We start from the raw sequence: 20,325 nt of genomic DNA, 5'->3' as shown, positions 1-20,325 counted from the left end.
ATACATGTACGTTATCACTGGATTAGAGAAGTTCTCGAAGACAAGCATTTGTGTATTGAGAAGATCCATACCGACAAGAACGGGTCGGATATGATTACCAAAGTCTTACCAAAAGGTAAGTTTGATGTTTGTTGTGCTACCGTTGGAATGGTAGCAAACTCCTCCTGTTGATTTGGAAATTGCATGAAGGTATCCCCTTCACTGTTCGGAGGGGAGATTGTTGGGGTTTATCCCTCACATGAGGAAGAGGAAGAGAATCCGGTGATGTTTGAGCGGGCAAAAGCTCAGAAATGGTCTTGCCCAAGGGAGCCTCGGAGAGAAAAAGAAAATAGTTTTTTTTCTTACTTTTTCAAAAACATTGGTACTGGAATTTTTCTATGATTTTCGAAAAGGGTGCGCATGCTATAAATGGCCTTTTGGAAGGTGCACCCGCGTTCAAGTCTAATTTTGGCAGAATTCTATTTCTGCAGAACCGCGAGTTTGCAATATAAGGTTTGGGTTTTTGGCAAAACCTAAGAGAGACAAGAAGCTAACAAGGCACGAAAAAGAAACCCAATTTTGAAAGAGATCAAGATTGAGAGAGAGAGAACATTTGTAGAGAGAAAAACCTATAAAGAGAAAGGAGTGATCTAGTAAGGTAAAGAGACTTGAGAGGAGTGATTGTAATCTTCATTCCCACGTTATAAAAGAATTAGCTCTTGTGGAAGTAGGCATCATTGGCCGAACCACGTTACATCTTTGTCTTGTGGTATGCTTTTATCTTCTTTGCATTATTATTTGTTTGTAATAGTTGTTTAGAGAGTTGGACATGCTAGGTTGGTTGTAGTGAAAATTTAGATTTTGTCTGGAGTAGTAGTGTATTCATATTACAAGTTATCTGTGTAGTGGGAATCGATTGATATCGTTATTCCCCAACACAAATGAGGCCTTTGTGATGAATAAGGCTCTACGTAGGCCTTTAGTGAGAGGTACACAGTAGAAGTAATTTCAGATTTGAATTGTCAGTTAGGACTTAGGAGGATGACTTATATTAGCTCAATCCCAACTAACAACACTTGTAATGTTATTCCGAACATATAGAAGGTCCACAAACAGAAACAGTTAAGGGTGCAAAGTTGCATGCTTCTTTTATCAGTGTCATAGCTCGTTGAATGAAACCTTCCATTGTCTCATTTTGCACCGCCATTGTCTCATTTTGCTCCTCCATTGTTTTTACGGGAAGAGATATTTAGAGCGAAACGGACGAGGCGGGTTTTCATGCTCTATGATTTCTTAATCTGGAATTAGTTTCATAAGCTGCAAGTAGGATTTCTTAGTTCTGTAATAATTTATTGGTTTTTTCTTAAGTAAAAAAATTACTGCCTAATTTAGATTTGATGGATCCCAATTCCCACCACTGCTTTTAAAGGGTCTGTTGCCTGATTTGCCTCGAAGTGGGGTGATAATCACTACACCATTTTTTCTGATATGGAACGGATGTAATCTGTTCCTGAACAGATTTGGAACAGATGCTACGCGTTCCTGTTTATTGCGTTCCTAGAATGATTGAACACATTTGGGGCGTTCCTGTTTAAAGTCTTGGAACGGACATACCACAGCTGTTTCAAATTTAAAGGGTGGAACACTTTTTAAGCGTTCCAAATGAAAATTTTGAAACACGTTTTATGCGTTCCAGATGGAGCATTCGAACTAAAAAAAAAAGTGCTGCTGAGTGCCTGGGTGGGTTTTAGAAACGTTCCAAATTGCACTCAATGCCAAACTATGATACCTGTGTTACTCGGACAAATGTTACAAAAAAGCCCAACATTAACACAAAGCATAACCTTACCCAAACAGATAAAATGAAAGAAAACACATAAATCCTAACTATATTGAGTTATTTATCCAAAGTAATTACAAACAAAACACATGCTAAAAAAGCATATTCCTGAAACAGCTTCTTCAGCAACTTTTGTGTGCTGCTTTACAACAGTTTCCTTAATAGCATCTATCTCAGAATGAGCAGACGATAGTTTTTCATTCAAAATATCAACTTCTTCATTCAATGTCTTTACATGATCATTAAGTGTCTTGATTTCATCCTCCAATCCAATCAGATGTGCATGTCTCCACAGAAACTTGAACATAACTGGGCTTCTAGGGTTTCTCCTGACCATTGAAATGAAGCAGATGCAGAGGAAAAAACGTTAATTGATTATAACACGAGGTCAAGATATGAGTTTGATAATAAGAAAGAACTCAAATAAGTAACGCATCTTTTTGGACTTTTATATAACATTTTTAGCGTAAGAAAATCTGATGTATGTTTGATTCATTTACATTGGATGTAAACTCCGATTACTTTCCTGAATTTCAGAACGTCAAAAAAGAGGAAGAGTGGTACTTTTGGACTTCATTCCAATGTGAGAAATATTTTGGATCTCATTTATTTCATCAGTATAAACTACCAGGCGTTTTAAACTACCAGATTAGTTAAAATTAGATTGACAGACCTGATCCCCTCAAGATCCAACTGAAGCCAAAGAAGTCCCAGCTGAATCTGCTGCTGACGCTGCTTTCTCAGCTGTTTTATCAGAAGATTTTTTCTTCCACCATCGCCGGTCCATTTGTATGTATGTACCTGAATACATGAGTTGGAAATAAATACCAGAGCTTCGTGAAAACTTAATAATTCAGCTATCAGACAAATGCGACATGTAGTTTAAATAGGAGCCCCATTGAGAATCATTAGAAACTTGTTGAACGAGAACATGACACTAGGGTGGTAGCCTCAGTTCTGACCCTGTAACTTTACGAGGCTGCAAGGCAGAGCATCGAACCTAATTGAAACTAATAAGCTAAAGCAGTAGTTAGAACCTCTATGCTGAAACGCTCAGAGTTTATACAAAAGTATTTAGCATTTCAGTCTGAAATCTTACTCTGATAGTACATGATCGCATAAGGAATATCGTTCCACGGCTTGGCAACTCTTGGAGAAACGCCAAAAAAGGTATGTTACTAGATATGTTACCTACTTGTGAGCTACCCAAATCACACCCAGACAGGAGAATAAAATGGGTCTAAACCTACCAAGAGACACTACTGTGACTGAGAGCGGTAGACCTGACTCATGATCGGACACACACGGACCAGAAACTAATGATGATTTTCTTTCTCCTGATGAGTACTATACAATTAGAATTTTATTCTGTGTCACCTAACACAGAATAAAAGCCCCTTGGCATGGAATTAGAACCCGAAATAGACATAGATAACATATTGGCACAATTCTACACAAACATTGAGGCTCCCAGCAGTTGTGCTTTGAAAAAAAAATGACCAAGAACAATGACAAAGTTGCGTTTGTACAAAGACATTTACTATGTCAGGTGGCATTGAATGCAATTATAATTGTCAGCATAATGTAAAAAAATACAATTAGATTATATGCAATAGCATAGCATGTAAACACAGAGCGCGTCAGGGGACAAACATGAAAGAAAACAAGCAATAAAACAATAGTCAACAAACACACAACAAAAATAGAAATCATTTTTCAACAGAACTTACTTCCACAATTTTAAAACCATAAGCATGTAAAAAAGAAGATTGCATGAGCAAAGGAGACAAAAAGCACATTCATTATGTGAAAACTTGCCAGAAAATAAGTTGTTCTAGTCACCACAATCCATTTCGACAGTATGAGTTAGATGCAGTGTCATAACTCATAAACACCTTAAAAACTATTTTTTTCACAAAAAAAAATATTATAAACACTAAAATGTAACATTTTAACCCTCATAACAACTTCATTGAAATTACTCAATGGAAAATGGGTATACATGCATAAGCAGTACATAGCATTACAATTTCTAATATAATATAATAGGTAGCTAAAGCAAATCACTATAAGCAAGTATGGCAACACAGTATATATCAAATGACACATAACTCAAAAGCAACAGAAATTAAACAATGCAAATAAAAAAAAACAAAAAGAAAACAAACTTTAACTTACCCTGATGAGCCTATACTTGGGCTCAAACTTCTTAGCACTGTCAACAGAGTCATAAATCAAATCAAAGCCAGTTGACTTTCCACCACCAAAATGAGTCCTAAACTTGAAAACAAAGATCGAATTTGGATCCTTCACTTCATATATCTTAGACAGCTTCTCCTTCAGCTCCGCCTTTACACCACACAAAACCAACCCAGACTAAAAAAAAAATAACAATAGATCTAATTAACGAATGCAAATGAGTTAATAAAATAATATTATTACCTTGGAAACATTTGGTCTTCCAGGGTGAAGAACATCAATAACCTAACAAAAAAAAACATCAATAATAATTAATTAGTTAGGGTTTGATTATATAGTTAGTGGGGGGACTACTTACGAACTGCTTCCTGGAAAGAAGGCGGCTGGTCATGAACTTCCTTGTTCGGATCGTAACTGCCTTGCCGCTGTCTGCCATTTTGAAGTCATGTTTTGAGATTGAAGCTCGAATTTTATTCATGCATCTTTCTAGCAGATTCTTCCTTCTGAAGTTTCTCTTTGTAATCACTCTCGAGTTGGCTCAAATGCATCCGAAATAAACGAGAAGGAAATAATAAAACACAAACAACCCGACCAAATAGGATGTTGATAGAAAGTACATGTATAAACAATCTTACTTCTAAAGCCTTGATCACACCCTCAAGCTCTCCTCGCTTTCCTTGACCATTCCTCGAAACTCTCTTTGTACAGCTCAACAAGCTTGGTAACCTTTGAAAAAGAAAAAATAGGAAAAAAAAAAAAAACTTCGAGAAATTGCGGTTCAAGGTTTATTTAGAAAAAATATTGAAAATCAAGGGGTTAGTATATATATTGATGGTCTTAGGAACCTACATTCAAATAAAAATGAAAAATACACCAGAACTCACAGTTGAAATTTCAGCAGAGAAGCGTGCTTCTCTTCAAGCTCCTTCACTCTCTCTTTGTTCCACCTCAAAGATCTTGAACATTCATTAAATTGTCTCTCAACCTAAAGACCATTAGAAATGACAAATCACCAAACAGAACTTCTGCCCAGAATAAAATGTTTGGCAAAGTAAAGGAAGTCTTACATCTGCAAGTTTATTCGACAAGTCTTCCTCAACTTCAGCATGTCTTCTACGCAGTTTGATTGTCTCACTTACTTTAACCGTCAACTCTTCATTGAGCCATACGTTGTGCCTCTGGATAAGTTCCTTCTCCTGCTCAAATAAAAAGTCCAGACATATTACAAATAAAACACGAATAAACATGGAACCAAATTATCCATTGATCATTATACTTCCCATAAATCTGTGAAGTGTTAAACTAGAAAATTTTATTTCACATCAGAAAATAGAATAAACCTTCCATCTCCCTGGCTGCCACATTTCTAGTGGAGAGAAATAAAACAAAAAACAATCGAAATTTTCTATTAACTTACATACCATCAACAGAGCTTGTAAGAACTAATCTCTTATTAACGTGTCTAACCTCGGCTAGCGCCATGGAGAGAAGACAATCGCGAGTAAATGGGTTAGCATCAGGATGTTGCAGAGCTGCACGGCCAATTTCCAAAACCAAATTCTCTTCTCCAGCCTGTAAATGCAATTGAAATATTATATTACACAACTCAGCATGAATGACTACCTCTGACTGAAGGATCTAAATCAAAAGAGAGATGACATCAATGTGACAGAAGATATTGTTGTCTGGAGCTAGATGACAAAGACAGGGTTGCATGTGCTGGTGTCGTCAAAGTATGTTAATGATTTAATAACACGAGGAGTGTGACACAAATTAAGTCTCTATATTAGATAGAGAAAGTATAGAAAACAAAAGTGAATTTTTTTCTGTCATAATTCATTCACAAATTTATGTACTATATAGAAATACCTCTTGAAGAAGGCAGAGAGCAGCAGGCACCCAAGACCACGGAATACAAAGAGAAGATTTAGGTGGGACCTTTTCCCTCACATTATCAGCATATTCTGGCTCAAAAAGAAGCTTATCCCTCACATCCATCAAAAGCTCCTTCAAATTGAACATAAAAAACATGAGTAGGCTTTCAAACCAAATAGGGGGAAAAAAAAGGTGTTCTATATTATACCATGATGCAACAGGTGATAATGAACCATACCAAGAGGGATCTTCCCATGCCCATTTCTACACTTCAAACATGGACACGAGAACAAGCTTTGTGGTTCACTCTTATAGTTTGTAAACCTAATAAACAATTCTACTCCTTTTATATACTCATCACTGCCCCTAGGTTTGGACATCCATGATTTGTCAAGCAAGGCTGACATTCTGAAAATGGAACTTGATATTAGAAAGCACGAAATAATCGAAAAGACTAATTTGTAACCATAACCTATTTTTGTACCACCTAAATACAAGCATTGTTGCATTTTTTTCTCTCTCTTTCTATATAATGAAGCACAAAGTATTCAAATATCAAGTCAAGCAAAAAATGTTTGAAGTAACTAAATAGTTCAATTAACATCACATTAATTAACAACAAACACATTTTTAAGTAACCAATTCAAAGAACATTAAAACACCTCAGTTAATTCAGATTCAAAATATAGAGCAATCTTATAGAAAAATTACTAAAAAATATTTCATCAAAACATCGAAGTTATCAATGAAGCGAACTTGAATGAATCAAACAATTTTGATTTATAAATTGAAGAAACAATTAATTCGTGATTTGAGTTAGTTTGATTTCGAAATTAATCAAATTAATAAAGAGTGAGATCGCTTGAAATATTAAGAGTGAGATTGATAGAAATATTACCTGATTGACCAAGTTAAAAGTGAGATCGAGAAAAGTTGGAGCGATCTGGAACCCTAGTTTTAGTAAAAAAATAGAAAATAAAATGAAGAGTTGGAGCTGAACGGTTGTTTGAAGTGTTCCCGCTAATTGTAAGTGTTAGTTTTTAATCGTTCATTTTAGCGGCATAAAATAATTTGCTGAGTTGGTTAACTGTTGGTTCTTTAAGGGAGATTGGTCTAGTGTCCGAGTCTCAAAAACCAAAATCAGTTTATTTTATTAAAAAGGAACGATTTTAAAGTATTGGAACACCTTTTAAGTGTTCCCATCCAGGAACACACTTCATCCGTTCCAAACCCAATTTATCATCGTTCCTTATTGCGAAAAATGGTGTAGTGTAATTTGGCCCTCAGAGGTTGCTCAACCCGGCCCTCAAAAGTTGGCCCTCACAAATTTTAGGGGTGGCCCAAAATTCCCTCATGCTTATAAAGAAGGCTAGGGGCTGGATTATGAAGCATGGGCCCGACCCTCACATGGCCCTCATACGTTTTCTTGTTATTTTACATTATATTTATGTATTGTGCTCTACTTATCTAAGTTGTATAAAAAAAAAATCACTAAATTAGTTTTCAATAGGGGATAAATTAGAACATAACATATGCGTTTTTTGTAATTGATTGAAGGATAGGTATATAAGTCATACATAAAAGCAAAGAGTCTGGTTCCTCTATAACCAGGTACAGAGATTAATCTCTGTAACTGTGTTATTTCACTGTTAAAACTGTGCCAAGATACACACAACACACGAATGTCGAGGTCAAGGTCTGTATTTCGAGGCAACTTAGTGTATTCCGAGACGATCCAACGGTGAAATAACACGGTTACAGAGATTAATCTCTGTACCCGGTTATAGAGGAACCGAACTCAAAAGCAAATCCAACCTCACAATATAGTTAAGTATGAAAAATGTAGATGTTTTAAAAGTATCATCTCTTCCACTATTTTTTTTTTTCTTTTTTTTCTAAAGGCATAAAAATTAGTTTTGTATACTTAGTTAAAATTGATATACATAATCAAAGTATGATAAAAATAAATAAAAAATCACCAAAAAAAAAGTAAACTAGTAAAGTATAACTAGACCAGGCCCGACCCGGCCCTCAAAAATGAAGGTCGAGGGGCGGGTTAAGGGTTTGAGTTTTCATATTTGACCCGGTCCTCAATACAAAATAGGGACAGACTGACCCGGCCTAGCCCTTTTATCACCCCTACCTCGAACACGTCGTTGTTGATTTTCACTTTTCTAGATTTGTTGGGGGCATATTGTATTTTGTCACTTTGTTCAAGATTTGAGTTTAGTTGGGCCTAAAGTTGGTACTATAGTTAATTAATTATGGGTTATACTGACATATCCCCTACCAGTAGTTGCAATTAGAATCCCCCCCCATATAACTTAAATTAATGATTTCTTTCCAAATTGACGGTCAAACACAGTCAATTAATTTTTCCGTCATTTGACCAGTCAAGGCACATTAAATTACATTTATACCCATTTACTCCCCCATATATTTTTTTTTCTTTTTATTATTCAATGGTCCCTACAAAATTAAAAAAACAAACAAAAAAATAAAGTGGGGATTAGTGTTTGTGGGACCCACATTTTTAAAGATATATTATTTTTTTATTATGATGGGGTCTACAAGGGAAAAAATCAATTTTAAAGAAAAACCAATATTTTTTTTTAATTTTCTTATGGCCCCACAAAACTAAAGAAATATTTTTTTTCTACTGTGAGCCCCACTTATTTTAAAAAAATAATAAAAAATAAAGTGAGGACTTAGTGTTTGTGGGACTCACATTTTTCAGAGTTTTTTTTTTATTATGATGGGGCCCACAGGCAAAAAAATTAATTTTAAAGAAAAAAAATCATTTTTTTTTTATTTTCATGTGGCCCCACAAAACTAAAAAACATTTTTTTTTTCTACTATGAGCCCCACTTATTTTTAATTTTCTTGTTTTTTAATTTTTTTTGTTTTTATTAACTTATTAAAAAAATCAAAAATATTATTTTTTTGGGGCCCACAAAATAATAAAAAATAAATAAATATAGGAGAGTAAAATGGTATAAATGTAATTTCATGTGCCTTGACTAGTCAAAGGACAGAAAAATTAGTTGACTGTGTTTGATCATCAATTTGGAGGGGGGGAATGGGGGGTTATCCTAATTGGAACAACTTGGGGGTATGTCATTAGACCATAATAAAAAAAAATATATATAGGAGAAAAAAATGGAGAGAAAGGAGAGAGAAAAAAAAATCACGTGAATTTGTTTGGTCCGGAAGTTTTTTTATCCGTATATATATATATATATATCAGTCTATCCCCATGCCAATGTCTAATCAAATAAAAAAAATAAGATACATGTATATATACAACCAGGCTTTCTCTTAAACAGACATGTCCGTTAACAAACATATTGGTGGGGCAGCTTATATAATGTCATGAACAATTTATATAATGTCTTGAATAGATTTTTAATTTACGCTTATTAACTTGTTTGTGGGCAGCTTATATACGATACTATATAAATTGTGCACAACACTATATAAGTTGCTCAAGACACTATGTAACATCATGTCCGTTTAAGAGAAAGCTTTTGTATACAACAAATAATCAGTCTATGAATGTGACAAAATTTGGTTTGCCAACCACCCAAACATTGCCAACTTCAGTGAATGCCATATACAAATTGAGCTAGATCATGATGTCTAGTGTCGGGTGCACCTTGGTCCATATAAAGAAGGTAGTAATTTCCACAATGGTATAGTGCATATAGAGTGCATAAATATGTAATTTCTACGCCAAACTATGTCAACATACACTAGGCATATTAAAAAGAAAAATGTAAATATGCACATGTAGCTTATTCCCACAAAACACCAATACACCATGCATTCGCACCATTAGATTAAGCTACAAATGGTACAAGGTCCCCCTTTCTAACTCACACATCACAATACACAAAGCCTATCCACCTAAAACCACCCCTTAATTCTAAGTTACTGAACACAGCAACCTGAAACAGACCCCCTTTCGAACCTCGCGCATCACATAGAGATAGCAAAAGCACCTAAAAATAGCACCCCCCTATTATTATTTTTTTCTAACTTCACGCAACACAAACACCTGAAATAAACTCGCCATCTAATATCTCAAATTCAAGACCTTGCCATTCATGGAACACGAAATCAGTGCAAAAGCACAACATTCAACAATAACCAAATAACCACATCCCAAATACAATTTTCTTAAAGGAAGAAGCCATTCAAACTTGATTTTTTTTACCACAATGGATCCTGTCTATTCTTGTTGCCCAAGACCAATGTACCAGCCACAATACTTAACCCATCTCCTTGAGTTATTCAAATATCGTACCTTGAATTGGATTTTGATTTTTAGTTGTTTTCACTAGGCAGACATGTAGTCATGAAGGTACTTCATTATACCATGCTGTTAAAAAAAAGCTCAAGTAATCATTTTTATTTTTATGAACTTGGATATCAGGAATATACAAAATTGGGTTTCACAGTTCCGCCTCTAAAAATAAAATAAATTCATAAAGACATACAATGTTCACTCTCTTCAATAAAATTTGTTTGTCAAGCATGTGCAGAGCACGTCTATTTTTGCTAGTAATACTAAAGTATTAATAAACATCAAACTAAGAGAGTGGTTCATAACAAACTTACAGCAACACAAGGTGCAAAAGTATAATGTACACTAGTTGCACGTACTTCACGAGCAGTAGCAGCTCCAATTCTTTGAACTAAATCCATGTCTCTACACACAAATGAATTTTCATAGACCGTATTCATCAACAATTAGACCTTATACAAACAAATAAATTTTCAGTACCTAAAACCCACTGTCCCTAACTTACCCAAATCTACAAATATTATACACCAGCTCAAAACCCCAACAGTGACAAATCCAATTAGCTATTCAAACACCGAAATTCCAAGTTTACTTTACCAATTATCTGATATACACAAGGAAACACAGTAATTAACACAATAAACCCTAGAAAAATTGGAAAGGCAAAGCTACAATCTTTAAGTAGAAGAGTAAAATAAATGAATATGAAAACCCTTGATGAAGAAACTAAATTGACCTGGGTTTTAGTCAGCAACAATTCCAAGTTAAGACATTGAAGGAAAAAGAACATGTCTTTGAGTAATGAAGAGAAACAAAGCTTGTAAATACTAAGAAAATTAAAATTGAAAAATGTTGTCAAATAAAACCCTAGAAAAAAAAATCGGTGCTTGAAATAAATTTTTTGATTTCATTACCATTTTGAGATGTGAAAAGTAGAAAAAGGAAAAAGAAAACAGATAAAAAGGTAAGTAGCTAATTGTGGGGGGCGAAGCTAAGTGGTGGTGGGGGTTGGGGAAGGCGAAAATAGCCTAACCTATGAGTATATGTGTTTTTGTTTTGTTAAGTTAAACAATTGATGGGGAAACAACAGTGGTGAGTGGTCTACTCGCCCAATTATACAAGTCCTAAACCCATGGTCAAAAAGTGTTGATGTGAATCTACAGCAGAAAAAAAGCACCTGAAGGTTTTTCTAGTGGCCAAATGGGAATATCCTTCCCGGCTTCTTATTTGGAGACAAGAAAGAATTTGTTCTAGTAGGTTGAGATAAAAACAATAGCACCTTGGAGGTGCAACTCTGTAACGTTTTATAGAGGTGATTCCATCGGGCACTCATCAAATTGGATTGGGCAACCCTAAAAAAAAAGAAATTTTACAAGTTTGCCATCAAAGCCCAAGCCCAGCAACCAATTCAACCGGTATCGCCAAAACGAACCCTCCGGGTCGTTTCTGTTGACACTCAAACAACGTGGTCACGTAGTTTGAGTGTACGCTCAAACGGCTTGGCCAAGTTGTTTAAGTATACACACAAACGATATCGCCATGTTGTTTGAGTGCATACTCAAACTACGCGACCACATCGTTTGAGTGTAAACTCAAACTACGTGACCATATCGTTTAAGTGTACACTTAAACTACGTGACTACATTGTTTGAGTGTATACTCAAACTACGTGGTCACATCGTACACTCAAACTACAAGGTCACGTCGTTTGAGTGTTAGTTTGAGTTTGAGTGTATACTCAAATGATATGGACAAGTCGTTTGAGTGTTACTCACACTAACACTTAAACTACGAGACCATATCGTTTGAGTGTACACTCAAACGACGTGTACATGTCGTTTGAGTGTACACTCAAACTACGTGACCATATCGTTTGAGTGTATACTCAAACTACATGACCAAGTCGTTTGAGTATGTATACACTCAAACGATATGGGGTCGTTTGAGTATACACTCAAACGATATGGCCGCGTAGTTTGAGTGTTAGTGTGAGTAACACTCAAACGACTTGTCCATGTAGTTTGAGTATACACTCAAATGATGTGGACATGCATATATTTTGAGTATACACTCAAACGACGTGGACATGCACTCAAACGATTCCAAACGCACTCAAACGCACCCAAACGTACCCAAACGCACTCAAACGATTTCAATTGAATTAGAAAAATTGAAATCCGATTTAAAAAAATTGGGTTAGAAACAACACAATTACACCAATAAAACTACATGCACTCTGCACTCTTTATCTGTTATGACATAATATCTTTATAACTAAGTTAAAACATGTAATCAAACATGCTAAAATCTAAAATAATAATTTGTTTTATATCTAAACTTATTATTATTATTATTATTATTTTTTCAATTATGAATCATAAACTAGTTTAGGGTTTGGAGTTAGGGGTTCATGGTTTAGAAATTTCGTACCAATATATTTCACTTAATTATTTGAAATAATAATTTGTTTTATATCTAAACTTGTTATTTTTTATTTTATTTTTAAAATTGTGAATCATAAACTAGGTTGGGGGTTTAGGGTTTAGGGTTTAGGGTTTAGAGTTGTTTACAAATTTTGTGCTAACATATTTTACTTAATTATTCAAAATAATAATTTGTTTTATTTATAAACTTATTATTTTTTATTTTCTTTTTCAAATTTTGAATCATAAACTAGTTTGGGGGTTTGGGGTTTGGGTTTAGGGTTTAGGGTTTACAAATTTCATACCGACATAAAAAAAAATTTAATTTCAAACATATTTCACTCAATTATCCAAATCTAAAATTATAATTTGTTTTATATCTAAACTTGTTATTTTCCATTTTTTTTTATTCAATTGTAAATAATAAACTAGTTTGGGGGGTTTAGAGTTTAGGGTTTACAAATATATTTCATTCAATTATTCGAAATATATCAAAATTTCAAATATATATAGAATACTCATTCACTCAGTTTAGAGTTTAGGGTTTACATAGAATACTCAAGTTTCTCTACATACTCAAGTTTCTCTACATATTAGAATACTTAAGTTTCTCTAAATGGAACATGAAGATGAAGAAGAAGCATTTGAGGTAATGTTTGAGGTACAACAACAAATTAGAGAAGAACAACAAATTAAAGAAGGAGAAAATAGAAGATATGTTGAAACTTGAAAGTGAAGAAGTGGAACAAAATGTTGAAGGTCAAGGTGAAGAATTTGAAGATGCGACAAGTCGAGCAAATGAGATGCCGAGAAATCGTCGACGACAAAGTGCAAACCTAAGTAATGAGGTAACACTTGATTAAAATGAATACAAAACACTTGATTGATTGAATGAATGGATGGATGCAAAACACTTGAATGAATGCAAAATCCGAGCCCAAACGACATGGCTGGGTCGTTTAGGAACACTATAGAACTACATGGCGGTGTAGTTTGAGAACACTATAGAACGACATGGCGGTGTAGTTTGAGAACACTATAAAACGACATGTCCGGGTCGTTTGGTTACACTATAGGACTACATGGCTGGGTCGTTTGGTAACACTATAGAACGACATATCCGGGTCGTTTGGGGACACTATAAAACTACATGGCCGGGTCGTTTGGACCCTCTATGAAACTACATGGCTGGGTCGTTTGGATTAAATTTAATTAAAAGTTTTTTTTTTTTTTGTGACTTTGAAACTAAATGCAAATTGTTTGAGACTCTTGTTTTATTCTTCTATATGTAGAATTCTTTGCCGCTATCCGGGAACCGATCCTCTACAAACTCGAATGATGTGGATTGTTAACCGATTTTAAGTGATACAACATAAATTTTTACTACGGAAGAGGTATGATTGAGTAGACATTGATTTCATTTTTTTTTTTTAAATTTTCTAAATGTAATTTTATTAGTGTATTAATAATAGTTGTTGTTTTTTATGTGTTTAGGTCTTTCATACACGTAGCGAGGCAATCGGTTGGGCAACTGCTAGAGGAAGACAAGTTAATGTTGTTGTGGTCATTGAAAAGTCGGAGTGTGCCAAAGGAAACCGAGTAGCAAGATTGAATTTGGCTTGCGAGTGCTCGGGTGTGTATCGGTCACACAAGAAGGAAGGCGAAGAGAGGGCTAATAAGAGAAGGTCGGGAACCAAGAAATCGGGATGTCCATTTAAGTTAAAAGGTGTTTTCCAACGCAGCACTGTCAATAGTTTGAAAATTGTCATTCTTAATGGTGTTCACAACCATCCATTGGCGAAGACCCTTGAAGGACATGCATTTGCTACTCGACTAACCGTTCTAGAGTTCGAGTATTTGTCAAAGATGAGTAAGTGTGGAATAAAACCTAAACAAATTTTGGATTCCATCAGGAATAGGTATCATGATAACATCTCTAGTATATACCAAGTCTACACTGCAAGGCGTGAGGTGAAAATCGGATATGAACGGTCTCACACAATTCGCGAGATTGCGTGAGTTGTTAGCAAAAGAACATTATTTTGAGGAGTTGAGACAGGATGAGAATACCGAGGAGATAACGGGATTGTTATGGGCCCATCCAGAAGGTGTTAAGTTGGCTCGGACTTTTCCAACAATTTTCATGTTAGACGCTACCTACAAAACTAACAGGTATCGGTGGCCTTTCGTACAGTTTGTTGGGGTGACTTCAACGTGGAAATCTTTCACCGTGTGTCAGGTGCTTCTTTAGTCTGAAACAACAGTCGACTATGAGTGGGCCCTACATTATTTTAGTGGCTTGCTTGGTGACATAAGCCCATCTGTGATCGTGTTTGACAGGGACTTGGCCCTGATGAGTGCCGCTGATAGAGTTTTCCCTAACGCACACAAGCATCTATGTAGATGGCATATCGCTACGTGCGTTCTTTCAAAATGTTACGATATTTTTCTAACTACAGAACTTGTAGAGAAGGCCCAGTTCTCGTGGAACACTGTAGTCAAATCGAAGACAGAGATTATTTTCTAGCATAGATGGGATGCTTTGGAAAAATATTACAGGGTTGAGTACTCCAATTTTGTTAGTTATTTGCGAGAGACTTGGTTTTCTCACAGGGATCGATTCGTATGTTGTTGGACTGACCAACACATTCACTTTGGGAGTACAACGCCCAATAGAGTTGAAGGGTCTCATGCTCAGGTGAAGCGTGTACTAGGAAATACAAACTGTCATGATTTTTTGAGTATGTTTAGCTTAATCCACCCGATTCTAGAGATCCAGATGTCCGAGATTAGAGCTACCTTCGAGAGAAGTATGATTGTAACTTCAAAGACCACCACCAGATTCCTTTGTTTCGTGAACTCAGAGAGGCCTTGTCTCACGCAAGTGTTTGGACTTGTTATTTGAAGAAATAGATACCCGCGTAAAGCGTGTTAAAGATAGAGAGATAAGGTGTTGGTGTTATTTGCGCATGAGCCATGGATTGCCATGTGTTCATGAATTAATTGAGTTTGAAGAGCAAGAGCGGTCCATCCCTTTGATTGCTATCGACCCTTTTTGGAAAACATTGTCTGCTTCTCCCAATGTGTCAGTGGGTGTTCGTCCCGATGTTACACCTTCGATGGACTTGTTCATGAATAGGTTTGCAATGGTTTTAAGAAGAAGCGAGGGTTATGATTAGGAAGCTTATGGAGATTGCCGTACCAGAAAGTACATGGTTAGTACCGCCTCGTGAGGAAGCAAAAACCAAAGGTTGGCCGAAAAGTAGCTGCAGCAGAAAGCTTCCAACTGGAGATGATAACTCTTCAAAGCGAGATCCATCTCATTTTGAACATTCTAAACGTGACCATGAAGAGTGGGTCTCGTCACAACCAAACACTACGCCCACCCAAAACACCCACACCACACCAAGAAAGAAGTCTTCTCCAAAAATACCAACCCAAAACATCCACACCACACCAACAAATAAGCCTTTTCTAAAAACACCAAAAACAACCACACCAAGAAATAAACCTTCTCCAAAAACACCAAAAACAACCACACCAAGAAATAAGCCTTCTCCAAAAACAGTCACACCATGAAATGTGAGAGGTGGCTTAGACTTTGGAAAGACGAGGGGTCCTAAGGATTACGGGTTGGATATTCCTGAAGAAATGCATAAATACATTGTTAGAGTCCATGACCCTGTTGGCGATGGCAACTGCGGTTATAGAGCTTTCTGCATTGCATTAGGAAGAAGTCAAGAGGAATGGCCACAGATGATAAGGGAGTTGTACGAAGAGCTTACTGACAACCTCCCTCTTTATTGTACTTTGTACAATCAAAGTGAGGTTTTTTATTCGATGAAGGAAATCCTACATAAAGAAGGTTACGCACCCTTAAATAAGTGGATGAGCATGCCCTTTGCTGGATACTTATTTGCTTTAAGATTTAATGTTGTCCTTCTACATTTAGGAGCTCGTCAGTGCTTTCTTCTCATGCCGCTGAGAACCCAAGCAAATCCTAAGAGAGTGACCCAAGTGTTGGGTAGCTCACATGTTGGTGGAAATCATTTTGTCAATGTTGAACTTGCTAAAGATTGTCCGGTTCCTCCAGTAATGCGCCAATGGCTTAGAGCTCGATATGATATTGCTGAAAGTTGGAATTTGGCCTTGATAGCAAGGCAATTGCAATTTATGGCATTGAACATTGCCAATTTAATATGGGAAAACGAGCTCGTTGAAGACCCAACAGTACATGTTATCGACTAAGTTGTTTGTATGTTGTCGATATGATATTTTGATGTAATTTGTATTTTGATGTAATTTGGAACAAGTGTAATTTGATTTGATTTTTATATTATCAATGTTAGGGCTTTTATTTGATTTGATTTAGAAATCGAGTAATCGACTAAGTTGATTCGGACGACAATCAAGTGATTTGGAAATCGAGCGATCGACTAAGTGATATATTGATGTAATTTGGAACAAGTGTAATTTGATTTGATTTTTATGTTATTTGGAAAAAATGTTAGGGCTTTTATTTGATTTGATTTGGAAATCGAGTGATCGACTAAGTTGATTCGGACGACAATCGAGTGATTTGGAAATCGAATGATCGACTAAGTTGATTTAGATGGCAATCGAGTGATTGACTAGTTGATTCGGACTGCAATCGAGTGATTTGAAATAATGTTCGTATGTTGTCAATAATGACCGAAACTACACGGTCAAGTCATTTGGCTTTAATCCCAAACGACCCAGCCACATCGTTTGGGATTAAAGAAAAACGACATGAACAAGTCGTTTGTATTTTATACCAAACGATGTGACCATGTCGTTTGGTATAAAAGTCAAACGATCTAGCAAAGTCGTTTGGCCTTTAGACCAAACGATGTGGCCATGTCGTTTGGTATAACGGCCAAACGACTTGACCATGTCGTTTGACTTTAATCCCAAACGATGTGGATGGGTCATTTGGGATTAAAAGAGAACGATCTGCTGAAGTCATTTGGTATAAAGGGAAAACGATCTGATGAGGTCGTTTGGCCTTTATGCTAAACGATACGGCTGGGTCGTTTGGAAAAAAAAAATTCAAAATTCATTTTGTTTTTACAACACTTTCATATTCATCAAATTCTACTTAATTCCATTCAAACATCAAATATCAAACACCCATTCATCAAATTCATCCATTCATATTCATCAAATTCCATTCAAACATTAAACATCATTCATCCATTCAAACATCCAACATTCATTCAAACATCATATCCATCCATTCATTCGAAGTTAACAAAATTACAAACCCTAAACTGAAATAAATTACATCCATCAAACTAAAACTGAAACAAAGTTAACAAAGTTTCAAATAATCCATCCATCAAACAAATTACAAAGTTACAAACCCTAAACTGAAACAAATCATGAACTATAGCGCCCACCAATATACTTGCACCTAGTCAAGTTGTGCGGCTTGTTCAAGGAGGACCTTTGCTTCCTCCTCGGCATATCATTCCCACCAATTGCGACCTCTCTCTAAAAATGACTGGTTTCATCGATGACGCCGTTAAATTTAAAAAAAGGAAAATCAAGATAAGTTACCAATCGAATGCAAAAAATCACAGTTAGAGAAACTTAATTAAAAATCATAATAATTACAATCGGTGAACAGTTAGGCAGTGTCTCCAGGGAGGAATGAATAGGAAGAAGCTCAAGGTTCACTAAAACTACATGAGAATTCCTCGCATACCAAGTCATGTAGTTTTGATGACACTCCCATGGATAAGACGAGATAGGTCCTCGGTTGTAGGGTTGGATCACGTGATTCTGCCACGACTCCCAATAAAGTGGCCCAATATTGGTCCAGTTCACCTCATACCCGCGTCCTGCCATAGTTTTTGTTCTCCAATTTGGTATTGGAGGATCTTTAGGTACAAGCTGCACGTGACCCAACTGACGCACCACCCTTGCGATAGCGTAAAGCTCGACAATGTTGAAAAAACATAGCAATCCCTCAAAAAATGCAATGTCATCGATCGGGTTTGTATCTCTGACATTTTTGTAGGGATGCCAAACAACCTGAAATAAAATCAAATGTGTCATTAACAACTCCAATGATTAATTACTAAACAAAAATATAAACAAACTTAAATACTTAAACTTAAACTTAAATACTTACATTGAACTCATTCAAATCATCAATTATCGCTCGATAAAACTACAATGCATACGTTGTATCGTAATAGTGTGGAGCGACTGGGATGTGTCTATGAGCACGCGGCTGAGACGAAGTATAGTTGAAGTTTGGGACTGTTATGAATATCGGAAAATACTCATAGATCCACACCTAGATATACACAAATAGTTAACATATTGATAGAGTAATAAAATTAACATTAAAAAAAAATAAACTTTAAAATACTCAAGTTTTACCTGTAGAAGAGTCATATAGCTTATAACCCCTTTCACCTTTGCACATGTGGCAGCCCCGAGACCTCTATACAAAAATGCCAAAATTGCTGCACCCCATGCATATTCTTCTATCTCACTGAATTTCAACAACGGCCTCAGATAACATATAGGCACTCCAGTCCCAGACTTGTCAGTAAAAACGGCACATCCAAAGAAAAACAGGATAAAAGCTCTAACAGTCCGTTGAACATCATGGAAACTCGAGGCCTTCTCCACCACCTTCCCAGCAGCGTCACATATAGGGCTATCATGAACCTTGTTTCAAAATGCTTCTGGATGAATTCTAGCCTTACTTTTGAAGTGAACCTGCTAGATTCTATCTCTGCCCTAATCAAATCAATAGGGAGCCCCAGACTAAGATGTAGGAGATTTATCGATTGTTGTAAGTTCACCACCGTCCCCTTTGCTTTGCTCTTCCCTCTAATCAGACTCCACAGATTTGGACAACATCGTCCCAAAGTCACGCGATCATCTTCCCAACTGGCATATGGAAGGTGTTGGTCTCCGGATGCCATCTCTCCACAAATGCAGAGATCAATGGTGGATCCATCTGCTCGTGATAACCTTCCACGAGATCAAACAATCCAGTCCTTCTCAACTGCACGGAAAATCTCGGAGACCTTTCACATTCATTTTTGAAATCCCATTGGGATAACTTCGCTAAGTGTGAAACACACTTCAACGCTCCGCGATCCTCCTGAAACAACCGAGCACGCACTAGATATATATGAACAAAAACAAAAGATTTTGTAAAAGAAAATCAAAGTACACAAGAAAAATAAAATATTACCCTTCTCTCCCAAACATCGCGAGTGACATGCACCGCATAGTCATACAACAACTCTGACTCATACGGGCCTCCCCCATACACACCTCTTTGAAACTCCAAATCATCATTGGATTTTCTTACGAAATCCAATACCAGAGGTGCTTCTTCCACTGGTGGTAAGTCTTCTACCACATATTCTTCCACATCATCATCCTGCTCATCCCTCTCCTCACCCTCCTCCTCACTCTCCTCCTCTCCTCTTCTACTATACTCTTCCCTTTGTCCATATTTATATCTAAACCTACATTAGTATCACTATCTATACTATCTACACTATCTTCACTAGATGAATCAACCTCAGGAACCTCAGGAACCTCTTTTTCCAAATGGTCCCCTCTATGCGCTAATGCCGTTAAGTCGTCTGCCCTTTGCCTTTTTCTTCCAACTGCGTCACCACTAGAAGAACCGCCACCAAAAAATTTCT

The 20,325-nt window shown here is 36.3% G+C and overlaps 1 protein-coding gene across 4 annotated transcripts; it reads right to left on the bottom strand.

The window, feature by feature from the left end:
- Positions 1 to 1,842: 1,842 nt before the first annotated feature.
- On the bottom strand, positions 1,843 to 7,103 carry LOC147494059 (nuclear-pore anchor-like). 4 transcript variants are annotated; one of them, XM_086568564.1, is made up of 12 exons: positions 6,792 to 7,103; positions 6,102 to 6,301; positions 5,888 to 6,025; positions 5,486 to 5,590; positions 5,086 to 5,214; positions 4,903 to 5,003; positions 4,654 to 4,744; positions 4,377 to 4,566; positions 4,262 to 4,303; positions 3,998 to 4,168; positions 2,493 to 2,620; positions 1,843 to 2,148 (listed from the first exon to the last, which is right to left on the bottom strand). In XM_086568564.1, exons 2-8 carry the CDS (start codon positions 6,153 to 6,155, stop codon positions 4,489 to 4,491), a joined length of 696 nt encoding a protein of 231 aa, XP_086424690.1. In that variant the 5' UTR covers positions 6,156 to 6,301; positions 6,792 to 7,103; the 3' UTR covers positions 1,843 to 2,148; positions 2,493 to 2,620; positions 3,998 to 4,168; positions 4,262 to 4,303; positions 4,377 to 4,488. The 4 variants fall into 4 exon arrangements, with proteins under 4 accessions (XP_086424690.1, XP_086424693.1, XP_086424694.1 ...); XM_086568567.1 differs by having other exon boundaries at positions 6,132 to 6,301; positions 6,792 to 7,101; XM_086568568.1 differs by lacking the exon at positions 6,102 to 6,301 and having other exon boundaries at positions 6,792 to 7,100.
- Between the last annotated feature and the right edge of the window lie 13,222 nt (positions 7,104 to 20,325).

Source organism: Coptis chinensis, chromosome 6, assembly GCF_015680905.1.
Source record: "Coptis chinensis isolate HL-2020 chromosome 6, ASM1568090v1, whole genome shotgun sequence".
NCBI classification, from domain to species: Eukaryota; Viridiplantae; Streptophyta; class Magnoliopsida; order Ranunculales; family Ranunculaceae; genus Coptis; species Coptis chinensis.
This window is presented reverse-complemented; position numbering and strand designations above follow the sequence as displayed.